This window comes from Dicentrarchus labrax, unplaced genomic scaffold (genome assembly GCF_905237075.1).
Source record: "Dicentrarchus labrax unplaced genomic scaffold, dlabrax2021, whole genome shotgun sequence".
Lineage (NCBI taxonomy): Eukaryota > Metazoa > Chordata > Actinopteri > Moronidae > Dicentrarchus > Dicentrarchus labrax.
Window position 1 is genome coordinate 22721046 of NW_026136721.1, and position 26455 is coordinate 22747500.

Genomic DNA, 26455 nt, shown 5'->3' on the forward strand with positions numbered 1-26455 from the left:
AGCCTAAGTGAACAGACCACAACAATAATCACACATTCAATAATCATCTGAGGTTTCAGTAATTGATTTACTATATGAACCGAAAGCAGATGTGCAACCTTTTTGATGGAAACTAATCAGTGTAAAACTAAAATTAAAAAAAAAGCTGTCATTTAAGTGTTCCCCTAGCCTAAATAGCTGAAGATTATTTTATTATTTGATTAGTCGATTGATAGATAATAGATTTTGAAACTATTTTGAAAATCAATTGTCATTTTTCATACAAAAATGTCAAATATTTGCCTGTTCCAGCTTCTCCAGCATGAGGATTTACTTCTCTCTGTTTTATATCATTGCTGTCTTTCAGGGTTTGTCTGTTTGTCAGATAAAAGAAGACATTTTAAGATTAATATCTTATATTTTGATTATTTTATTGCTTCAAATTCATATTAATCTTCAAGGAAAAACATACCTTAAAGTAAAATTCCCATTTTGAGTCCAACATAGTTATACTATACTAATTCAGTTTTAATGGACAGACCTAAAATTAGGGGCACATGATTGCATTCTCAATTCGAGCATTTGTGGAGTGATGTGGTGTTGGTGTAAATTCTGTATTAGGGTAACTTTTCCTTTCAGAGATGAAAGACGCCCCTCTTAAAAACAGGACTGTGTTGGCTTGTACACGTTGTATGGTCAGTGGTGTGTGTATCTCCCAAATATATATGTTTCAGTAGCTCTGGAAAACTGATTTGGTCCAAGCTAGACCACCATCTAAAGGATATTTGAAGGTTTTCATCTTCACAAAGTAATCAAAACAGAGAGGGCGCTCAAATGATGTTAAAACATTAAAATCATCCTTCTAGCGTTTGCTGTGATGACGACGACGTTGAGTTACTCGCAAGAGCGTGTGTGTGTGTGTGTGTGTGTGTGTGTGTGTGTGTGTGTGTGTGTGTGTGTGTGTGTGTGTGTGTGTGTGTGTGTGTGTGTGTGTGTGTGTGTGTGTGTGTGTGTGTGTGTGTGTGTGTGTGTGTGTGTGTGTGTGTGTGTGTGTTTTTTGGAGGTGAAGGTCGTGGCAGAAAGAAGCCCCATCCAAACAGCAGCCATTTTAATTTGTTTGACAGGGAAGAGAGGTGATAACCTCCCACTGCAGCCTCACACCCAGGGAAGGGGGGGGGAGAAGAGAGGTAGAAGAGAAGAGAGAAAAGCAAAGGAAGGAGGACTGAGCAGAATTGCGATAAGGGACTGGATAGAGAGAGTCAGAAAAGGAAAGAGAGCGAGAGGTGGAAAGGAGACTGTAATATTTGATTATGGCTCAAGGCTGTATGTTTGTCCAAAGGCTAAAGACTGTCAACCAGCTAATCGTGGGGGTCGATGCGTGGGTGTGTCTGTATGTGTTTGTGAAAGCATGTGAGCCTGTGTGGGTCGTTGCTATCAGCACATAATTTATGCTGAGTACACGTGTCTGTGTGTTCATGTGTTCGTGTGTGTGTGTGTGTAGTGTGTGTATGTGTGTGTATGTGTGTGTATGTGTGTGTATGTGTGTGTGTGTGTGTGTGTGTGTGTACGTTACGATTTCTGGATGTCAGTTACAGTTCTGTGGGCCTGAGGAGAATACAGTGGTCTCCCTCAGGGCGCTGTTAGTGCCACTCTCATACAGATGTGCTGGGCTGCCACTGTGTCAGTTTCAGTGTGTGTATGTGTGTGTCTTTCTTTAACAGGAAGCTAAACTTACTCCTTAGGGTTTAGAGTTCTTAATAGGGTTGGGTATTGCCTAGAATCTATCAGTTCTGGTTCTTATTGAATCCTGGTCCCTTGTCTGGTCATGTTGTTTCAGTAAGAAAATTTAAAGCAAAGATTACCTTTTATTTTCTGTAGATTTATGCTGCCATAAGCAGACATAACGCATGTGTAACCAGTATTGTTGATGCACAGTTGATCCCAACGTTGCTTTCAAGAATGTAGAAGCATATTTTGAAAAAGCTTATTTCATAATAAAATCCTTGGTTTCTTGTGAATTCCAATTCAGAAAGGGTTCTCGATACCTAACTTGTCTGTGTTTGATAGGAATCATTTTGTGTAAAGATTTCCTTTACAATAAAGCTGCATCTTGCTAAACATAAAAATGACATTATGTTTGCTTGTAAGGCTGCTATCATACTAGAGTATGTGATTAGTATATACTAAACTTTAGTAATTCATTAATTTTCCTTTTTCTGCCAGATGTTGGAGAAGAAGAGGGCGGCTGGTTGGTTTCTGACAAGGACAAAGAGGTAGGAGGCAAATATATATATATATATTTGCAGAATGCAATGTTAGGACTGGTTCTATATAAGGATATAAGTCAAAGTAATGTTTGATTTCTAAAAACAATATGTTGCTATCATAAGAGGGTATAACACACTCGTATCTGACTTTTTTTGTCAGTCACAGCGAGTTGGAAATAATATTTATCAGATTTTCACTAACAATGTATTGCTGTACTTATTCTTGCTACTAACATGTTGTAAATGATACATTAACTGTGTGTGTTTCAGGCACAAATATACAACAAAGACAAGGGTGCCAAGATAGTGGTGCAGCGGTTGTCAAACAGATACTATACTAGCAAGAATGTCCAGTGTAGGAACTGCGACAAGAATGGACATCTCTCCAAGAACTGCCCTGAGCCCAAAGTCAGTTCCACTCAGTGCACAGTAGCATGTACAGTTTATACACACTGATGAGTACAAGTATGTAAAACTACTGTGTTGTGTATGTGTGCAGAAGTTGTTGGCCTGCTTCCTTTGTGGCACCCCAGGCCACCTGGCCATTCAGTGTCCCAATAAGCACTGCAACAACTGTGGCCTGCCCGGGCACGTCTACGAGTCCTGCAACGAGAAAGCGTACTGGCACAAACAGTGCCATCGCTGCAGCATGCCGGGGCACTTCTTTGACGTGAGTATAGCATCCTGTTTTATAAGTTTGTAATTTAAATAAGAGAAGGATCTGCATATTTGAGTCCAATGCAGGCAGGGAGAAATAAAGCCAGGGTGCTTTTCATTATGCCAACTTATGCTTCTTCACGTCCTCTCTCCTCTTGTGACCTGGAAATTGTTCACCCTCCGCGATCATGAAGGGTCTTCCAATCCCTTAAATGGGGCTCAAGGAGAAAGGACGCTTCTGGAGGAGCTTAGAGCGAGAAAACACAGAGTATCTTACGCAGAAGTCTTTTATCATGTGGCGTGGGCGGGATCTAAAAATACCACCTCCACATGTGGAACATGAGTGCTACTTGTGTGTTTGGCATTATTGACTACCTGATTGATACCTGATTATCCTAAACAAAATTTTATAATTTCTTATTTACACAGTTTTTTTCTCACAGTTCCTAATCTGTAGTGTTGTTTATATGGATCTAGAGATTTCATAATAGAACACGGGTGAGATATAACAAAATAATAATCAGCTACGTTAAACAATTTACAAATCTAATTGAGTACTGTAAGGTTTTAAGTTAGGGTTTCTGTGACATTCGTACCAATCGATTTAACAGGTGATACATCTGTGTATCACATTATAAATAACGGACGTTGCTTAAATCTGACGCTATGGAAGCAGGGATGTCTCATTTGGTGGCTTCGGCTCCTCCATCGTCACATCTCTTCCTCATATCGCTCTCACATCCTTACTTGGAGGAGCTAAGAGGTAAGGTGTGAGTGGGGGGAAACGATAAAACATGTTAGCATAATGAAATGCACCCACAGACTTACCTTCTTCCAGACAAACACACTATGTGGACACCTTAACATTATTAGTGAGAGGTAGTGAGGTTGCGCTCTGGTGCCAGTTCATCCAAAGTTGTTGGGTGGGGTTCAGGGCTCTGTGCAGACCAGTTCCTCAACACCAAACTTGGATATGGGCATGCTGAGACGGGAAAGGGCCTTCCCAAATTGTGGCCACAAAGTTGGAATGGTATTATGGTCCAAGATATCATTGTATGCTGTAGCATTGAGTACGTAGCATATGGTTGGTTTGACACTGTGGAAGTTAACACATTATCACGGAACCAAATACCACATTTGAGTGTAATGTAAAGGAAGCCCTGCACTTTTCACAGGAGCTGAATGTAAATTAACACTAAAAGCAAATGCTCAATATATGAAGACATACTGTATATAGTAAAAAGAGGGAAATGAAGTGTTGCAGGAATAAGAAAGCTTTAAATTCAGTCAACTTCATGCTACTGTATGAGCAAGCACTCTGTGTGTGTGGGAACTTTGGCTTGTAGAAAATACAATTAGTGCTTACTGTAAACATGATGAAGCACCAACTACCTTCCTAACAGAACGATACTGTATGGTGCATACAGTATCATTCTGTTATGCTATATTTATTTTCTCTCCATTACCCCTTTCTTCCTCTTGTCCCCCTTTTTTGTCCCCCACTTTCTCTCTTAGTAATAATGAGTGACCAGGGGTCAGTACACGCTGCTGTTCACATTAATTGATACACTTCAGCAATTACAGCTTAGTTATGTCTCTGCCATGCTGCATATTCCAGCTGTGGGCTCATCGTGTGTGTGTGTGTGTGTGTGTGTGTGTGTGTGTGTGTGTGTGTGTGTGTGTGTGTGTGTGTGTGTGTGTGTGTGTGTGTGTGTGTGTGTGTGTGTGTGTGTGCGTGTGTGCGTGTGTGCGTGTGTGCGCGTGCGTACGTTGGCACTGAAGGGTGAATCTAATGACCATCAATGACAATTATCCTACCGCAACGTTCATTACCTTGCCCATTTACACTAATGCCATAGAATGGAAAACCCTGTGTGCATGTAAGAGCCTGCGCCTCTGTCTCCCCCCCCTCGCTCTCCGCCAGTCAGTCATGTACTGTGCTCTGTGTAATGGATGAGTAACCAGGTGAACACCAGAGGGAGAGGGGAGACCAGGACACACACCGCCCATTTTTTTCCTCTCTTCCTTGCCCTCTCTCTCACCCATTCTTTCTCCAGATCCTCACGTTCATCTTCTTCTTTGTCTCTCTTTTGCATATCAACAGCAAACAAAGATGCAAAGTTGTGTGGTATCGTAATTACCCTTTCCTTGGAACACACAACTTTTTCTCCCCCTTACACTCACAAATGATACTGTACGTGTTAGTGTGTGTGTTTGATAGAGAAAGAGAGTCAGGTCTCTGTCCCCTGGGCCTTTCTGTGTCTCTCATTAAAGACAGACGGTTGACGGAGCGCGAGTGTGTCGCTCGCCTCGCCTGTCGCCCTCGACAACAACACACTACCCCGGCGGTCTGGAGGGAGAGAGCAAACGGGAGGGAGTGGGTGTGTGGGTGTGGTGGTGGGGGGGTTTGTTGAAGAAAAGAAAGCTAGATGAGAGGTAGAGGAGGATACAGCTATCGAAATTCATATTTGCCCATCTCTGTATTCAAATCTAAGCAGCTCAGATTAAGCCAGAAAAAGTGCCTAGCGTTCTTTACAGGGTGCTTTAAAGGTCAGGATTTGAACGAGCACTGCGGGCCAAATACCCTTTTTTTTAATGTGACAAGAATTTGCATATCATGCAAATTTGTATTAGAAGTTGTTTAGTGTATGCAAGAGAAAACTCAAAAATGGCCTTCTTCACAGGACCAGCTTAGATCTCCCTCTCCTCTCTCCATTCTCTTTCAGTCTCTCCCACTCAGTAGGTGTGTAAGTAGATAAATCTTGTTGCCTGCGGCGACTGCGGCATTTTCAATTTCCCAGTGGGAAGTGGCGGCGGTTGGGAAAGGATGTTGGAACGCTTAAGGAACAGCGTGGCGAAGCCCCGGAGATAATGCTTTAGCCACACCGGGACAAAACGACTGACTGCCTTACTTACTGACTGTTTGAGTGACTGACTGCAGAAAGGAAGGGAAACAGGCCATTTCTGAGAAATCAGGGTGATAAAGGTTGAGAGAGAGAGATGGAGGAAGAGACTTAAAGAGTCTGGCAGGCAAACAAATGACACCACGGTCTGTTTTCAGTTTCCTTTTGACCCTCTCTCAGTCCTCTCCTGTCTGTTAGTTAGCATCTGCCTAAATGTTTCGTCCGTCTATACTATCCCACTCATAATTAAGAGATACACACAAGCTGCAGGTTGTTTTATTCCCCTCTTTTTAATCTGAGTCATTCCTTTTATTTACTCTATAAATGAACATAATATATTTGATGACCATATAAAACCTTTTTTTCTCTCCTCAGGCTTGTCCAGAGATCTGGAGACAGTATCACATCACGGTGAGTGTTTTACCACAAAACCAACACTGCCTCCACACTAGTGCTATTCACACTTTCACCTGAGTTCTGCTGCACTGTGTTTCCATGGGCTGTAGTCAACCAAAAAAAACTTTGGTGGACTGAAATTCTAACTTCTTCTTCTACTCTACCTAATGTCCCACTCTACTTAAGTGTACTATACCTGGTGGCTGCTGGGTGTTAATCAAAATCACACAACATTGTCAAGAATAGGAATTCCTGCAGTTTCATCATTCATTTTTCACACGTAGCTATATTGTTACCTTCAGGGCATGTTTATCAAGTAAACACACACACGTACCAACAGCAGAGCCAAATGCACTTAAGGAGTTCATTCTTCATTCTTAGCAGGAAGTACCCCTTTTTCATTCAAAATAAGAGCTTCCTTAATGCTCACTTTAAGCTTCGTATCACTGCTAGTGATTTCAATTCCATAACTAGAGGCTGCTTTCAGTAACTGATCCTTAATAGAACTGTCTAGAAGCTCCTTACATGGCTAATCCAAAAAATCCTCTACACATGTTGCCATGCGGACTTCATAGTATACTTACTCAGTGTACAGAAGACTTGTGAGGGGCGCACGGTAGCTCACCTGGCAGAGCGCGCTCCATGTAGGCTGAGTCCTTACCACAGTGGCCCCCCCCCTTTCCTGTCTATCGTGAGCTGTCCTATCAAATAAAGGCATAAAAAGCCCAAAAATATATCTAAAAATTATTATTACCTCACACCTCACCTGTGTCCAAATGTGTCCAAACAACGTAGCATTTGAAGGTCCAGTTTGTAATCTTCAGAAGAATCTGTTGGCAGAAAATTTATATAAAATTCATTGCTATGTTTTCATGAATATATTATTAAAATAGGTGTTGTCGTTTTTCTGTAACTTTAGAATGAGCCGTTTTTATCTACAGCGGGTCATCTTCCACAGAGTCCGCCATGTTAGTATCTCAGAACGGACAAACCAAACACTGGCCTGCAACTTCACCACTAGACTCCACTAAATCCTACACACTGGTCCTTAACTACACAAAGCTACAAACTCAATGTTTTGTCTACACAAAAACCCAGGCTACTGAAAAGCTACCAAACTGATTTAACAAAAGCACTTAACACTAAAGGTAGCACACAAATAGGATGCATACGATGAAAAGGAAAACCCAGCTACGACTCAAAGCTCATATACAAAGAAGAAAAAAACAAAGACTCAAAATCCCAAGCTGCCAAGCTGTAGACATTCAGTACAACAATTAAATACAGATACTGTTTCAGAAACCTATGCCTAACTGTCCTCTGTGAGGCAAAAACACTGTACAGCACCATCAGCCAGACAAGGCCAATAGCATCGTGCAGCATTACCCCCAACAGAGAATAGTGCCTCCACCCAGGATTGCCTCAAAACAAAAAAGGCAAAATAATAAAGTAGCGAGCTGATGGAAAAACTGAGAAATCAGTTCAACTGATTCACTTGGCGCCTAGCTTAGCAGGGTTTACTTCTAAAATCCTGGATACTGTGTACCCCACTGTGCAAGAAACAAAAGGGAGACCACACAAAACCGAGGGGGGTTTGGTAGGTTTATGTTACAGGGGGGAAGCAGCATAAAGGAGGAAACAAAGTTAGTTTTAAGATTTATTAAGATTTATGTTTATGGAATAAATAAAAAACGGTGACAGAGGGAGAGGGCGGAGGATCAGGGGCCATTGATTGGACACGAGAAGTTGGTTGATTGGGAGCTTTCTGAAACAAAGAATGAAATCCAGGTACACAGAACACTGCACAGCTCATAACATTAAAGTATCTCTATGTGATAAATCATGTTATCATATGATTATATCATATTTAGCATACCAAAGGGGCTAAAAATGAATGTCTCAAAAGTCTTCCTGTTATTTCAGCTTTTATGTATAGTCCATCACATAAATGGCAGATGATGCACAAGAATTTCACATACCGTGATGTTCACCCCAATACTATGTATATATATATTTTTAAAAAAGAGTGTACTAAAAGTTTAACCTGTGTCAAATTTTGCAAAATCCCAGTGGACATAGTAGTTTTGCTCAAAGTCCCAATTAAAACCAGAGAAATGTAAAAGAACAAGGTGGTGGTAGTGGTGAAGGGGATGGAGGGGGTGACTAAGCCAGCAGCACACTCACCCTGCCCCACTTAGGGCCAGTGACACTTCTTAAATCTTTTTCATGCAGAACCTGCCTCATCAGAATAGAAATATTTTAAATCTTACTGTACAAAATATGCCTCAACCAATAGTACATCCAACAATATTAATTTATTCACTGAAAGTGAGCTCGGAATGACACCAAGGTCTTTGGTGTTGACCCTCACCTCATTCTCTCCTTATGCTTTATGTAGTATCTTTCAATGTCGATCAAATTAAACCAAACAGTGACAGCTGTTTGAGCAGCGTGACAAGGCTTTCACAAGAACCCAGATCGTTTGTAGTTTAGCATGTGGATCTTCCAAAAAAGCCACTGGAAAGAATTTATTTTCCGTGAGCATCGTTAAGGGAAAGGTGTCACACAATCACTCAAAATCAATACGTCGGTTGTGATTGGTATTGACCTTGCCCTGTAGCAGATGAGTGAACCATGGTGAAGAAAACATCTCAGAAGATTAAGGAAGTGCCAAAAGTGATGAGAACCCTTTCCCCCCCTCATTTTCAACCTAAGTGCACATGTGACATTGTGTGTGTGTCTGTCTGTGTGTCTGTGTGTGTGTGTGTGTGTGTGTGTGTGTGTGTGTGTGTGTGTGTGTGTGTGTGTGTGTGTGTGTGTGTGTGTGTGTGTGTGTATTTGTAAATGTGTCAAAGAGTAGAAAACTGTGTGACAGTCGCGTGGGCCATATGTCAGCTGGGATGCATTTGCTTATTTGTGTGTGTGTGTTTATCCAAAATCTGAGAAGATAACTAGTTTTCTTGGCTCCTTGTGTGTGTGTGGGTGTGTGGGTGGGTGTGTGTGCATCTGAGCGAGGGGGTGATATAGACCTCAGCCTAAGAGAAAAGAGCAGCTTGTTTGTCAATTAAAAGACGTGATAAAGCATGAAATGGGCTGCCAACGCCACTCGGGACGAGGGAGTGAGAGAGGGAAGAAGAGTGTGTGTTTGCATATATCTTGGCGTGTGTGTGTGTGTGTGTGTGTGTGTGTGTGTGTGTGTGTGTGTGTGTGTGTGTGTGTGTGTGTGTGTGTTGGGGGAGGTCTGTCACTCTCCTCTATGGAGATTAATTAGCAGGGGCTGTCTAATGAAAAGGCAGCATCGTTAGCGCAAGGGTAGCACGGCGGGAGAGGCGAAGGGAGGAGGAGGAAGCAGGAGGAGGAGGAGGAGGACGACAGAGAAGTTCCAGGGGAGACGCTGGCAGACAGGATGGGAGTTAAGTTTAATTGTTGCTTACATGGTGGCGGGGGATGCTATATGTTTTACTGTAGAGTTTCACTTCAAACCATAGATGACAGGAGAAGATACTGATGAAAAAGCAATGGAAAGATTCTTTGGTCGCTGCGGAGGATGATGAAACCACCTTTTTTTTGTGTGTGTGTGTTTCCGTGTGTGTGTGTGGGGGTTTGTGTGTAACGCCGTGCTTTAACGGGTGGAGGATTGTGACCCAGGTCTAATTGAAGTATTTAAGCCATTTAAGCACTGGGAACAGAAGGTCGTTACAGATCCAAACTGGCATGGGGGTTAGGGGCCCCGCACAGACACAAACACACACTCACACCTACAGTACACACATGCATACACATGGCTCCTTCTGTTTAAGACAGCCTCATTTTATTCATGATGCTGCTTATGACCCTGAACTCCCCAATGTGAGAAGGTGTGTGTGTGTGTGTGTGTGTGTGTGTGTGTGTGTGTGTGTGTGTGTGTGTGTGTGTGTGTGTGTGTGTGTGTGTGTGTGTGTGTGTGTGTGTGTGTGTGTGTGTGTGTGTGTGGCGCGTGCGTGTGCGTGTGTGTGTGTGTGTGTGTGCACGCGTCTGTGTCTGTGTGTGTATGTGTGTTTGCTTTGGGAGATGTGACTCTGTCACCTTCCGCTGGGCTCAGCCAGGTGTGAAAAGGCATTCTGTCAGACCTCCCTGCTACTGGGTCCATTTATCCTTCTTGTGTGTGTGTGTGTGTGTCTCTATGTGTGCGTCTGTGTGTTTGCGTGTGCGCAGGGTCCGTTTATCTTCCATGAGTGTATATGTTGTCTGCCTGCACCTGGCCCTCGACTAACAAACTCTTCCAAAACGCACAGTATAGACCACAAAGCCCTGGGGTATTTACTCTGAAAGTAAGATACTGACACACATGGACACACACACACACACACACACACACACACACACACACACACACACACACACACACACACACACTTCTACAAATATATATAGAGCAGTAAATGGAGTAAAAAGCTATCCACAACAGTTTCATCTTGCCTCTGTCATATGGTTTTGTAGAAATTTTTTTACACAACAGCGATACTTACACAGAAAAGATTTGCTTCCAAGAACAGGTTTATTTCAACAACTCTTTCTCAGTCGGTCTTTCTCTTTCACTCACCCACACATACGCCCACAGACACCCTGGTTTTACTTCTTTCTTTTTGCATACAGTTTTACAGTGTGGGGTCGCTCCTTTTCCTGCAGTGACCTCCGTTGCCTGCCTCCTTCCATCACTGTGTTTTCTTATTTTTCTCACTTAGAACTGTACATACAATATCATAGGACAAATCCTCTTAAATATCATCCATATGACATTTAATGCATTCTAGCTGTTGTTTTTGCAGGTGAAATCTTTTTGTTGTGCATATTTCTACCAGCCAGCCACATTGACTTTCTGTTAGCGTTTTCCTTCATTTCTCAGAATGCCTTTGAACAAACTCGAAAGAACAGGTGTGAACTTGCTACTTTCAGTCTAAGATGGGTGAATGGTTGAGTCACTTCTGTTATCGGAGCATGGCTAGGATTTCTCCCGCACTTCTTAAACGAATCACATTGCTGCCTCTGCTTTGGATTTCTGCTGATTGTTGTGCAAACTGCAGATTGTAGAGAGAAGATCTTTGACTCTGAGTGAGTGAGGGTAATTGTTTGTGCTTTAGATAATGCTTCTGTTCTTAAACATTATTGGAGCAGCAGAAAAAATTTAATGTCATATTGTCTTTTGAGTCAGTTAATAACAGGAATACAAGAGATGAACTGATACAGAAATATAGCATAGAGCTGTTTCCTAAAATTATTCTCACTATCAATAAATTTGGTCTGTCATTTTTTAGATTAATCAATTAATCGTGTTCCCTATAAAATGTCAGAAATTAGAGAAAAGTGACATATTCAAATTTATTGTTCAAGTTACAGTGAAACAAAACAGCAAATTCTGAGGCTGAAACTAGCAAATTATTGCCTCGATAAAAGGCTATAAACAATTAATAGATCACCGTAATTCGCCATTTTCAGTATGCCACACAGCCTGATATGAACCCAACAGGGGCAGTGTTTTCATGAGAGATATTTGACGGATGGAAAGGCAAAAAATAATCTAATTTATCATCACCAGCCCAACAACACAGCAAAGAGAAAGAAGACCAGGTTTTAGGACAGAGAGGGAGAACAACAGGAATGGAAGACAGGAAAAGTGGGAAGACAAGAGAGGAGGAGTACAATGAAGGGGGGATGGATGGATGGAGAAAAATCGGGAAGGGGCAGGAGAGGCAGAGCAAGTTGAACAACCTGCTGTCCTTACATAGGCTGCATTAATGCATGTGAAGATCTTGCATAAATACGTGCGTTTATGCATACAACACGCACAGTGACTTTTTCCTCCTGTTAGCGTTCAAGATTATGCAGTGCTGAGTTAAGACCAGAGCGCCACCCCCTGGCTGCTGCTGGAAGTGTAGTCTGTCTCTTTAACCCGGCAAGAATATTTGAAGTGAGAATTTTCCCTTTTTTTTTTTTTTTTTATAGTTCAAACTCTGAATGTGGGTCAAATCCTAATCACTAATTAAGGTTCTATGAGCCTTTTTTGGTGTGTTTTGTGGCAGCTGTATGTGATGTATCGGAGCAAGAGGGGGCCATATCACATTAGATTCAACATGATTCACCTACATAGGAGAAAATCACTCTGTATGGACCAGAGACTGGAAGACAGAGATAGCTGGATAGGGTGGGGGAGAGAGGGATGAGTGTTGTAAAAGATTCAGAAGGATGGGAGGTTAGAGAGAAAGAGAAACCAGCAGGGCTGAGTGTATTAAAAGGGTGAAAGAGAGAGGAGAGAGCGAGCAGAGAGAGTGAATGTGAGCACACTGCAGCTGATTGGTACAGGTATATCGGTGTGTGAGCATTGATTGGCCTCTCTTTAGATAGTAGTTGTGACACCTGTACGTGTGTGTTTATTGATCGGTACCTCTGCCCACGGTGGTGTATATGTGTGAGTGTGTATTGAGCGGATTGTCTCTTCGTGGTGGTGTGTGTGTGTGTGTGTGTGTGTGTGTGTGTGTGTGTGTGTGTGTGTGTGTGTGTGTGTGTGTGGGCGTGTGTCTGTCTGTCTATCGATCTTTTCCTCAGGGACAGGTGTGTGTGTTTCAGTGTCTCTCGGGGCTCCTGTGGAAGAAAAAAAAAACAGTCTGTGACCTTTTTGTTCAACACAGAAATGAAGCCGTTTCCTTAAACTCCATTTGGTGTCCCTCTTTCTCACCTCACTGCCCTTTTTTCTCCCTTTTCCTCCCTTTTCATTTAGTATGTTGTACCTTTTTATACCTTTTTTGTCTCACCGTCTTTCTCCAGAAGGTTCTTTGCTGTATGCTCGGTTCACACATGTCTTTGTTAGACCAAGGTTAGGTCTTTTTGCCCCTTTTACAATCCTCTTCTTTTCAGAAAAGAAAAATACATTTACATTTCTTTAGAAAAAAAAAAAGAATGACTTTTTAACAAAGTAGACCTCTTGAGTTTGTCCATGTCAAATTAAAGCTCGTAGTGCATTACGTGCTTCAAAATATTAAAATATTTAGTCTGTATAATTCAAATGGCTCATTTCTTCCACTTTTATAGGTTTAACTAAATAATTGTTCTGAGCTGAACACTTGCAAATATTCATTAAGTATCACAAATCAGATGAAGAAGTCTAAATCCTTTGCAATGTCAAACATGGTTTAGAATTTACCGTCCTTAGATAATGAAACTTGAAAATAGGCTTAAAGACACTTTGTCTGATACTAGATTTAGTTTTAATCACTTTTTATTTTATTTTAAAGGAACAGTGTTCTTGTTCTTTACTGTCCTGTTTAAAGTAACATTTAAATTCTTTGCTTTAATTCCTGAAATACGTACTGGATTTTTCCAGTGTAAAAACAATTTTTTTAAGGAACAACACAAATCATATCCCTGTATCAGAGCCTGTCTGTTGCACACTTGCGACAACATTTTTCTGATTTTATTTCACAGAAGACAACTATATGTTTTTAAATACAAGTTTTTTTATGTGAAAATTATTTATTTGAATCACATATATATATTTTTGTATTTCTTCAATGACAGAATATAGAGCAGTTGGATTTATTTTTCCAAATATTTATTGTATTGTGGGATAATGATTCATACAATCTCTTAACAGGAAATAATGCATGTGTTGTGTATTCACAGACATGATATTAAATTTAATTGTTAAATGCCCAGCTCTTTGTAGAGACGATGTCTGTGAATGTGTCGGGTACATTGTGTTCCAGGTTGATAGAATAGTTCCTGGTGAATTGCAGGACAAGACCAGCTACAAAGAAAGTAGCTTTAAGTGCATTTCTGCTGTCATATAAACGAGATATCACTGGCTGCCTCTCAAAGTGGAAAACTACCAGTGCATTAAGCTGAAGCTGGAAATGCTTGTCCTCCCCAGTGACCAGGTCAGGTCACTAAGCCCAAAGCATAGTCCTTCTCTGGATAGGTTTGAAAAATGATTTCTCTCTAAAGACTCATATTAGAAGGAATGACATTGTTTGTTTACAGCTGTTTTAATGTGTTAAATACAAGTTAATAATTTTTTTTTTCCTACTTCTTTTCTGACCTCAGCCAGTCTCACTTCAGCAGTTAAAATCGTCCACAGGTCCTTTTCTGAATGCTGTGTTAGAGTGCCCTTCAGTGGTCAAACAGAGAACTGCACTCTGATCACACAAGGAAAAGAGGAAGTTTACTCTTTGTGGAATTTTCTGTGTTATGTTTTATGACAGAATAAAGTGTCAGTAGCTTTAGATTTAAAGTGATGTGCTGTTTATATAAATCAATCAGCAGGAGGTGCTTGTACATTCATACATAGTTACAAATACCTTCACGTTGCTGCTGTCTCATTCCCCCAGCTTTTATTTACATGACAGTGTTTCAACCACAAATAGTCCTTAGAAGAAAAGAAGAAAAAGTAGAAACCTGTCTTGAACTGAGACAGCTGTGTGTGGGTGTTTTCTTTCCATTTCTGTAAATTATAGTATAGTCATATTAATAACAATATAATTAGTGGTACATACACAACAAAAGACAATTGAAAATCATCATGAAAGGAGACTGCAGCAGTAAAAAACCCTAGAATAATCAACAAACACCAGAAAGAATTCACAAAATGACATAATGCCTGAAACAGTAGCACGCTATACTGTACGCAGACGTATTGGTAAAGGAGTGACTGTGCTGAGAGCCACATATGAGTTAAAGGCTTAATTTATAATTCAGTTCTCCACCCAACAGAACATTACATAATCCAAATAGTAATGATCAACCCACCACTCTTAATTCTCCTGTTCTTTCTGCTGAATTTGAAATCACAGGTTTAAGTTTCGACCTTTATTCCACTTCTTCTGCTGTCCTTCCCTCTGTCTGGCTGACCTCTTTTTTCTTTCCCCCTTCCTCTTACAAGAATGTGCTCAATTCAGTCAGTGCTCTGTAAAAATCCCTTAAATCCACATCTATTCAGTGAGCTGTTTTTGCTGCCTCATCATTGTACAGTACAGACCTCTGCCATGTCAAAAGGCTCTCAACTCTTTATTCCCCCACAGACTGAGACACTGATGGCACAGGAGGGAGCGGTGGGTACGTTTGTAAAAAGGAAATGGCTTTTGTATGTTTTCAATCCAGTTCTATTAACAATTAGCAGCCATTGGGGCAAAAAAAAAAAAGTCCTGCAGGTTTAAGTCTTTTAGGTAGCACAGATATGCAGTGCAGAGTATGACAGTTAATAACAGTCGGTATCTCACAGCTCAAAACACATTCAGTTCAGTTAAATCTTTAACATCCCACATGGGGAAATTTGGCAAAATTAGATACATAGAAAACAGTCTATAGAACAAACAAAATAAGAACAAAGAGTTGAAACAAGTAGTTTTAATCATGAACTCTTTTCATAATCTGTTAATCAGTTGAGTGACTTTTCAGGCAAAAATTCCAAAACATTTGCTGATACCAGCTTCTGAAATGTGATTATTTTCTATTTTTCTTGACATTTCATAGATAGAACGATTAATCTGCGGATTATTTCCTTGATTTAATGAAGCTAATGAAAATAATTTCAGCCCTGTAACAAATCATCACTTAGTAAAAAAAAAATAAAACACTGTAGCAGTGGTTAATAACAAGAAGTAAGTATTTAAGAAAAAAACAAAAAGATGATCTTTGTCAAACCATGCATCCAGTTCACTGTATTTGTTTGGGGGGGGGGTGCACTTCATTGGGAGTGCATTCTTTGGTACAGGTGTTTTTTTCACGTACACTACTGAATGTACATGCAAAACCATAGGAATGTACACACAAATGCACCGCATGTGTGAGTGAGTGCACTCACACATGCGGTACACTGTTATCAGAGGTCTTGCAGGCTTTGCGGGTCTTTGTGGCTTTTCGCTTACCTGGATGGTGTCGATTTTGTTGTGTGTGTGTGTATGAAAGTGTGTGTGAGTGTGTGATTTGTTGGCTGAGATGTAAAATTAGAGTTTAACATCCTGGCCAGGGCATAAGAGGCTGTGTAATGGTATATCTAAATCCCTTTCTCTAGTTTTCATATGCGTTGTCTCTGTCTAATTGCAGGGACTAACGTGACTGATATATTTCCATAAACACACAGGCAACAGTATATATTTAAAAAAAGCCTCTGAACTCAGGAGTGAGTGCTGAGAATAGAAATCAAATAACTTAGACCTAGATTTGAATAGATTAGCTTGTATCCTCTGTTCCGCCTTCCACGGTGTGACCAGATTACCTCCCGGCGCTGCCCCAAACGAGGGAGCGGAAGGGGGGTGTTTCCTCCAGAGGTGGCAACCCATCGCCGTTCACCCCTGCATCACATTATCATTACATTCCAGGAGCATTTTCTCTCTAAAGAGAAAATCAGGACTCCTACTGATTGTGTTCAGACTGATTGACTGACTGACGGGAGGAGATAGGAAGAGCCTCTGGGAATTGCACTGTGTGTGAGTGCGAGTCCTCACAGGGCGCCGGGTTACGGCTTCGGTCTGAGTCTTTGTGAACTGGCAGACACAAAGGGGGCAGGAATCACATCTGGTTATTTGCAGGACCCCCTCCTCCTCCTCCTCCACCACCTCCTCTCCCTCCTCCATAGCCTCCCTAACTGCACACATGCACACCTCCACCTTAAACGCTATCCTAAGAACGATTGATTTTTCCCGCTCCTGTTCACGAGTGAGAGTAAACACTATAATTAAATTCTTTACAATTTTGGAAAATTGCACAGTTAACATTCCCACATGAGAATAAGTGGATTAATGGTCCTCTAGTTCCTTTTTTGTATTCTCCTTGAAAAGATGTTCACGTATAGCCATTTCGCAACTGTCTAATTAACCCTCCCCGTTAACCTAATATGTACATACTGCAAACACACACACACACACACACACACACACACACACACACACACACACACACACACCACAAGGGTCTGTTTGTTTTGGTATGAGCCCAGTAGTCTTGTGTTGTGTTGTGAGGCTGTTTTTTTATGATAAAGCATGCAGAGTTGGTCCCCTGTGGGTCCAGTAACATATGCAAACCTCTCCCCATTGCTGCAATAACATATGCAAAACAGTTCCGCTGGCCCCGGCCCCCACCACCCGTTACTGTTCAGATCCACCTCATACACACACCCACCCACACACACACACACACCCACCCACACACACACATACACACACAAGCCTGTTTGCTTCTCGGATTGTGTTTGATAACTCTGTGTATGTGTGTGTGTTCCTTCAGATTGTAGTCTGCAACAGTCTGAGCTTTGTGTTGGCCAAAGGATTATCACGGCTTTGCCACCAGCAGCTAAGGCAAGGAGCAGAGGAGAGCGAGGCTTAGAGAGACACAGTGTATGTGTTGGGACAACTGTGGGAAAACATGGTTGTGTGTGTGACAGAGAGAGCGCAAGAGAGAGAGAGAGAGCGCTGATGTGTCTGTGTGTGCATGCATGAGAGGCCACGGATGGCTGGTTGTCTGTGTCCACACAGCGAAATACCCTCCTATACACACACACTTCCTGAAGCGCCAGTCCTCTTTTTGTCTGACTGGCAAAGTGTCTCTGACCAGCGCCAGAAGCTCTTCATGTCATATCAGCAGGAAGTGGATCAGGTTCAGATCTCTCTCTTGCCATCTCTGCACTCAAGAGGACTGTTGGTTAAACACAGACAGATGTTTTTAATGCGTCCTCCCCTGCTGTGAATTGTCTGTCAAACAAGTTTATGAATGGAGAGGTTATGCGCCTTTCGGGAAAGCAGGAAAATGTGTAGATGTAATTGATTGTTTTTATTAGATTAGATAAGATTTTATTTAGTTCTGTCACAGTAACATCAAAACACAAAACACAAATTGAATCCGACATGGACAAAAGACAAAAAATATTAAAACAAAATTATAAAAAAAAGCATAGGATACTAACACTGTTAGTTATTACAACTTATTTCCATTGCGGTCCCAGTCTGCCCCTTATGCAGAGTTGTGGAGCTTCTGTGGCAAAAATGAAAAGTCCAAATTCAATCCACTATAGGGGAAATGTCTCTTTGAATATTAAAATGAGACGTTATTCATTACCTGTTTTATACGTAAATATGTCTGTTCTGTAAGTATGTATGTTCTACATGGGGGAGCAGTTTCATTAACAATGCTTGGCTGTGGCTCAGGAGATAGAGCGGTTCATCCACTGATCATAGGGTTGGGGGTTCGATTCCCCACCTCCTCCTGTTGACATGTCAGAATGTCCTTGGATGAGACACTGAACCCCAACTTGCTCTCGATAGTCAGGCTCACTGCCATCAGTGTGTGTCTACAGCAAAAACCTTGTAAATCGCTTTATAAATGTAACCATTTACCATTTATAGTGACCACACCTTAAAGCATCGGTATGCTCCAATCAAAGTAATTCTCAGATGGTTGAACAGTGCTTAAAACTCCTCCTTCCACACCTTTCTGAGGTCAGAAAGTAAGCCGGACATTTGAACTTAACCTCTTTATTTCTTCTTATTTCTTGTTCACACAGCTATTGGTTTTGTGACTTTTATTGTGCTCAAATATGTGCAACACTATGAATTCCCACCGGGAAAGACTGTCCAAGGCGCCCCCCCTTACCCCCACATCCCACCCATCTCTATGACAGGCTTTTTACCTTGAGTGTGGTCGTTTGAAATGTTTCATGTTTGTAAGAACTAGTTCATTTCAACCATAACCCAGTCTTAAAATATTAATATGACATGGGACATTAGAGATTCTCTAGCAGTACTACAGGTAGTAAAATAATGAAAGTTAAAGCAAGTCAGACAATAATCATTGTCTCACATTTGCAATGGTAAATATATATGCCTCTATTGTAAGGTAACAAAAACACTACTGTATTCAGGTGGTTATACACTAATGAAAACATACCTACGAATATTATATTCCATTTCTGCCAATAGACCCTCCTGAATCTTGGCCCTTTAAATCAAGTGCTATAAATGTACAGTAAAGTAATTAATCCAGAACTTATTTTGGATATTTAAGGAGAAACAGTTACAGTCCTGGATTGCACTTGTTACCATCTGGCTTTTACAAAGAAATATACATACTAATGTTAGTTTTTGCAGAGTCAAGACTAAACCTCAAATCCCATGCCCAATATGAAGTACATTTTAAAACTATCTTTAAAAAAAAAAAGCCTGTGTCATATTGACTTTCACTGCACAGCCAGCCTCTCTAGGACTCCTCTCCAAACCCCTGAGAAAGGAAGAGAAAGACACCAAACTGATATGATCCCTCGAGCCCTCACCCCGTTAGCAATTTAGATGCCCCTGATAGGAAGCACCGGATGAAAACAGAGAGCAGGAATGAGAGAGGGATGAAGGTACATCCAGTTAATTAATATTGTATGAGGCAGACAACTCCTCACACGCACATGCATAGAGACACAGATTCACGCCAGGTTTTCCGACTATCATAGGTTGATGGGAGAATAGGAGGGGATTTCATTTCTTCTTCTTTTTTTTTTTTCTCCCCTCTCGTGCTTTCATTCATTCTGTCTATGTGCTGGATCAGAGTATGTGGAGATAACACAAGCCCAAGGTCAGGGAGGGGGAGACAGAGGGGAGACCTACAGCCAATTTACATGAAAGATGAATGGGAAGAGGAGTAGGAAGGGTGGAGGTCGGGGGGGTGGGGGGGCTTGAGACGGGGACTGTGATCTCCTTAGGGTGTGTGTGTGTGTGTGTGTGTGTGTGTGTGTGTGTGTGTGTGTGTGTGTGTGTGTGTGTGTGTGTGTGTGTGTGTGTGTGTGTGTGTGTGTGTGTGTGCGTGCGTGCGTGCGTGTGCGTGCGCGCACACTTGCAAGAGGTCTGTGATCTCCTGGCCTTTGTGATGGAGATGGAGCCCGGCCGGCCTGACCCGATAATGACGCGACGCTCTAATAGCATTCATCCTTTCTGCCGCAAAACTACTCAAGCGGAAAAGAGAGAGAGGGAGAGGGGGGGGGGGCGGAAAACAAGTGTGAGGGATAGATGCGGGGACGGCGGGGTGTGTACGGTGGAGAGAGGGAAGCAGGAGGAAGGGAGAGGAGAAGAAAAGGAGGGGAGGTTAGCTAAGCTATGTTTAAGAAATGACATGGGGCAGAAATCATTTGTAATCTTGGAATCAGGGTTGAGAGAGGAAGGAGGGGGCACCTTAGGGGTGTGTGTGTGTGTGTGTGTGTGTGTGTGTGTGTGTGTGTGTGTGTGTGTGTGTGTGTGTGTGTGTGTGTGTGTGTGTGTGTGTGTGTGTGTGTGTGTGTGTGTGTGTGTGTGTGTGTGTGTGTGTAACATTAGCAGTAAATGCACTGTGCCTGTGTCTCCTCTCTCTCTCTTTATCAGTGTATATTTGCTGTGGGCGCTGGAGCATGGAAGGCTTTCAGAACACTGGCCCATAGGGGACGGGACCCTGTGTCCAACACACACACACATAAATACACACAAACACACTCACACACAGACGGTTACTTATCATACAGGGTCATTACAGGCCTCTAACTATAGCCCTGGTAATCACTGGTTTATATCAGCACCCATATTCACCGTACAATACACAGCCGCTCGTATCAATAGAGAGCATGGGAATGATGGCTAAGAAGAGGGTGAATGGGAGACAAACACATTTTTTATAGAGAGAAAATTGCTTTTCTAGTAACAAGCTCCTTTCATTTTCTCTGTCCGTATTTAGACTAAGAAAGGTACACCTGTTATCCAGCGGGGAGAGGACCATGGGCGAACCCCTGCCTACTGCTACAACTGCTCCAAGAGGGGACACTTTGGCCATGTGAGTAGCTCACTGTGTCTGGTTTTTATTTAACTGTGTTTAACATTACATGTGTAGGTATTTTATCATATTTCATCAGCTTGTTGTTTTCTGGTCTCTAAGCCAAAATAAATCCCAGAATGATTAGCATTAAACATTTATCGGAGCAAGTATTAAATGGGTTGAAAAGTTTGTTTACTTTTGCACTACAAATCCAAACCCTAAGTAGTTAAAATCTCACCACACATAAGTCTTCACAAATGTTTTCCTTTTTTATTGCTTGCGATAAGAGAGATTTTTGGAGCAAATGATTTGTTTTTGTATCCAGTTTCAGGTTTGTTCATCAGGTTCAACTTACAGAGTTTCAGTATGCAGTCAGATTATTACTTCAATAATTTTAAAGTAAATGTTGAAAACAAGCACGCTGAGTTTATTGGGTTTTTTTCAGTCTTGGACCTTTGGAACTATTAAAAAATAAAACTACTATAAAAATATTTTTAAAATGTCAAGATAAAGTCAGCTCCATTTGTGTTGCTGTTACACACTACAGAATTAATGTAGAGATTAATAATAATACGTTTTTTTAAACACATGATCTATTACACCTTAAGTTTCAGGGCACTTTTGTTGTAATCTGTTGCCACACGTCATTAATCTTTTCTTGTCTTCTTTGTATGTGATTTCTGTTTGTTTGTCAGGCGTGTACACGGCAGAGGATGTTCAAAGTGACGTTTCCCACCACCCCGTTCATCAACCACTATGACACTGTGGAAGACATCAACCGCAGACAGCACAGGATAAAGATGAAGGTTAAAGGTAAGTCACACAAATAAACATCTGTTCTTCATTATGAAAGAAACTACACTTCCCTCTTAGCTGTAAAGCTGTTTCAGTTCTTTAACTGAACTAAAAGTACAAATACATTAATGTGATCATACTGCATCACAAGTAAAACTACTGCATTTAAAATGCTACTTAACTAAAGGTACCAGCAAAATGTACTTAAAGTATCAGAAGTAAAAGTGCTTGTTATGCAGAAAAAGTATTTCAGTGAGTGATATATTATTTTATATGACATTATTAGATTGTTAGTACTGGTGCTTCTGTGTGTAAGCAGCATTGCTGGTTGAGGTGGAGCTGGTTTTACTTCATTATATACATATTTTAGTGCAACTCAGGGGTTTAAATTCTCCAAAAGGTCACAAGAAAAATCTGAGGCATCATGAGATGCTAAATAGGAGAGAAAATAAGAAAAAATAAAGCTCTAAAATATTGGTTAATTGTACTTCTTTGGGTCTTGAACAGTCATTTAAATCAAATATGTGAGAAATTTAGCAGCTAACTTGTAAACACCACTTCTTTTTAAGGGGTCACAAGCCAAGAAAGTTAGGGATTGTTGCATTGTATTTTGTAAAAATCATATTTTTAACATAGAATCTGAAAAGCAACAATACATATTTAGAATAGTTTCTTTTACTTAGTACAGTATATATACAGTATGTGCAATGGCTTTGGAGTCATGGTTTGATAAAGTGGGAAAACAAAAGATTACATTACATACACTAAACATTGAATTATGTGCCACAATTCTTACTGTTTAATTCACTCACACATTTGTATATGGCCAATAAATAATCTAAGCTCAGGCACTTTCATTGAAAACTTACTCTGTGTTCTCCATGACTCTGGTTAACACATTATGGCATTATTATAGTTTAATGAAGCTTGTTGCAAAGGTATAACTTTATAAAAAGTTGTTGTCCAACCTGACTTTACCTCTTAGTGCTCACTGTGCTGTGATAACATCCCTGCATGAGGAAAAGTAAATCAGTAATTAAAGCTTTCTTTCTGTTTTCCCCAGAACTGAAGGAAAAAGGCATTTTCCCTGCCAGCTCTGAGACCCCTGTCACTCCAGGACCACCAAAGAAGAAACAGAAAATCAGCCATCACAAAAACAACCACCAGCATAACCATAGACCTCACCAAAGCTCCAACAACCACAGACACAATCCAACCCACATCTTTTTTAATGATAGCCACGACTTCACGGCCCCAACACCCAAAACAAAGTACAATAAGTACAAACAACAGGAAAGCACCAGCAACGTAAAACCATGGAAACCCAAGAGACCGGTACCTAAGTCGAGAGACCCACCAGCTAAACTTATTTTGGATGAAGCAGATGACTTTCCCAGAGGCAGAGGCAAAGGAGAGAACACAGAGATGATGAAGAAGAAAAAGAAGAGGATGAGGAAAGCGAAGCAAGTGCCACCAGAAGGACACAGAGACGGCAGACCAGACCGTCTCCATTGGACTGTAACTGGAGAGATGCAGGGGTCAGAGTCAAAGGCAGAGAAAGGAAGAAAGAAGAAGAGAAATCGCGCCCGGAGGACTACTGACAAAAAACTTGCTGAGCAAATGTACCCGACAGATGAAAACCTGTTTATCATCAAACAGAGGAAACGCAAAAGATAGTATCCGTTTGTGTGAGTGTCAGCGGCTGTGATCTCTATGACCAGTACATAAAGTATAGTACGTGTTCATCTTGGCATTTAGGGATATCTCAGACATCTTGTTCACTCAGGTGCAAACACTTGGAAGTACCTGGTTCATAGACCTTTTTCACAGCAGATGTTTTGGCACGTAGGAAAAGCACAAGATGGCTGAGTTTAGCTGCTTCAGTTTCAGGGTTGACTGGGACACAGAAAGGAGCCATAGTTAACAGATAGGTTCACAATTGTTCAAGTCCGTCCTAAATCAACAGTCAGATGTCCATATGAACATTTGAACAGCTTTTTCTTTCTGTAATCATTACTGTTTGTATACTCGCCATTAAGAGATTCTTCTCTAATGCACCTTCAGTGTTAATGATGGGAGACCAAATTCCGACAAAAATGTTTATCTGAATGTATTATGAAGCTTCAGCAGTCTGAGTTGAAGAAATCATGTGGATGTCTTTCAAAGTTGCTAAATTTTTAGTAAAAATCCTTCCAGTGCACCTCAGCAGGGAGGTAAAATGGGGGAATTTTATATTAAAAAGACTGACTTTGAAAGATATCCACTTAATTTGTCTAACTCAGACCTATAAAGTCTCATATTAGCTTCAGACAAACAAGGACGGCAGAAATTGTTCCCCATCACCTACACTGGAAGCTCTCTAGGAAGGGATCTCTTCATTTCCAGTATGAACAGCAGAGATGATTACAGCAAGCAAAACCTGTTTTAATCTTCATATGGGCTCAGGATTATTGTTTTAATATTGACTCGATGTTATTAGTTCCACCTGTGCTTTTAGTACTGTGACAGGTCAAAATGTCTGCTGTGAAAAGGGTCTATTGTGTTTGACTGCCTTTTCAGTTTCACCAGCGAAACTGTAAAACAGGGACTAATGAAGTTGCATCGACCTACAATGTTTTCAGTAGATTGCTTAAGTAAGGATTAAAATTGGACTATGAATGTCATTACTATCATATTCTTTCATTTCTTTGTTCACATTTGTTTCTGCAAATTGCAAAATTGGAAAATAAACACAGACTGCTCTTTGAAGGACAGTAAGATAATTTCCTAGTGCCTCTGCTCTGAACACAAAGTTATTGCTGCTGTTTGTAGCTGGAACCAAAGGATGGGGAGTTTTAAAAACATGGAAAACGTTTACAAAAGCTAGACATCCACAGTTGATAGATACTAGGTGATGGATGGACCGAAGTACAATGGACAAACAGAAAAATAATGCAGATTTTATTTGGATGTTTTCAATTTTTTTTTTTTAAATACTCATGGAAATTACTTTTTTGTTGATTTAGAGCTAAAGGGATGGCATTTTTCTATAACACTCATTCAATAAATGATCTAAATATATGAACATACTGTTAATACATCTATTACACATCTAAACACACATTTACAGATCATCACCTCCCCAGTTCCTTTCTCGTCTGGATAGAGTACCTCTCTGACATGCAGCCCTCACAGTATTAACTTTTAACCATCCACTATTCAAATTGTACATGGTCTTATTTGTTGTGGTCATAACATTAAGAAAACTTAATAACATAACATGAAAGAGTGTGAGACAGTTCCTTAAAAACATAAATACTAGTTGCCTGAAGTCTCTGAAGGATGAGTAAAACTTGAATCTTCTCTGTCTGACTTTTTAGTTCTGTGATTCAGGAAGAGGAATCATCAGTTGTGTGCTTCACATCGGTTTATTCAGTAACTTTAAACAGTTCTATAATCACGTATTTAATTTATGAAGATGATTCATTAAAATAATTTGGTTCCAATCTATAAGTGTCTTTATTTCAACCTGATGGTATATTTGTGTAGTTGTAAGGTACTGGAATATCAGTCATCTTTTAAGTGTATCATCAGCTACACAAAAGTCTTGCAGCATGTATAATTACTGCTTTCATCCTAACTAGAACTGAGAAAGATGCGGTGACGCTGCCACAAGTGAGTCACCCTGTTGATATAGATAACTTCATAAATATGTGAACTGACAGAAATTGTAACATATGGGCGAGTTCTGTACTGACAATGCCAACGTAATTTTAAAAACTCAATTAGAAGCAACCTTCAAATTATTGTTGGCTGCAGTCTGAATGCTGCTGTCAAAGATAAGCCACTAGTCACCATTCAGACTGTCCATCTGTAGATATAACACAACAGTAGACTATGAATCATTTATAAGAATGCTAAACATGCACTAAAAGTAAATGTGTTTGCGTGTAAATAAATCACAGTGAAGTCACTCCAGTGTGTGGTGGTTAATTCTGATTTCTTACTACATGGTCCTGTGACCTACCAGCACCTGACTGTTGTTGGCAGTGCATGGGGAGTTTAGTTTACAAAATACAACTAACTACATGTTGACCTATTCTGTGTTACATTCTCTCCGCTGCCTAAAACCTGTTATTTAAGCAGTAGCAGAAGTACTCAGATATTTTACCAAGTCAAGGGTATAAGTAAAAGTCCTACATTCAGAACTTTACCCTAGTAAAAGTACAATAGTATAATCAAAATGTACTTAATGTTCTAAAAGTAAGAAAACAAACTAATAAGACAGTACAGTACTTTTCCTGAGTAATATAATATATATCAAAATAATGTATCTTTATCAATGGTGCCCTGCAGTAATCAGAATGTTATTGTTGTAATGGGTAAAGGTGCAGAAGTATGCTGTTGGGTAGTTAAACCTAAAAAATATATACATTTATTAAGATGCAATAATGTGTAAAATAATAGAGCAGAAGTATTGAATAACTTAAAATAGACATCATAAAGTACCAGTAAACTGCTGTGAGTACAGCACTTGAGTAAACGTACCACTAAAAGATTTCCACTCCTTCAGCTGCGGTTGCCACTTGTTGAAACAGTCCTTAAAGCCCTCATATTTAGTAATTACTACATTTGCGGCAACCCATGAACGCAACGGATGAGAACCTCGTGACGCATTACGTGGCCCCGCCT

At 40.6% G+C, this 26455-nt stretch overlaps 1 protein-coding gene across 2 annotated transcripts in view; it reads left to right on the forward strand.

Moving 5' to 3' along the window:
• Window positions 1-25269, forward strand: part of zcchc7 (zinc finger, CCHC domain containing 7) — a 53499-nt gene extending 28230 nt beyond the window's left edge. The window contains exons 4-10 of one of the 2 annotated variants that reach the window (XM_051384976.1): window positions 2203-2252; window positions 2517-2654; window positions 2746-2916; window positions 6182-6217; window positions 20912-21007; window positions 21685-21802; window positions 22848-25269. In XM_051384976.1, the coding sequence (XP_051240936.1) occupies window positions 2203-2252; window positions 2517-2654; window positions 2746-2916; window positions 6182-6217; window positions 20912-21007; window positions 21685-21802; window positions 22848-23461 (1223 nt within the window). In that variant the 3' untranslated portion in view covers window positions 23462-25269. The remainder of the gene's footprint in view (window positions 1-2202; window positions 2253-2516; window positions 2655-2745; window positions 2917-6181; window positions 6218-20911; window positions 21008-21684; window positions 21803-22847) is intronic. The other variant, XM_051384978.1, reaches the window with a different exon arrangement.
• The last annotated feature ends 1186 nt before the right edge of the window (window positions 25270-26455 follow it).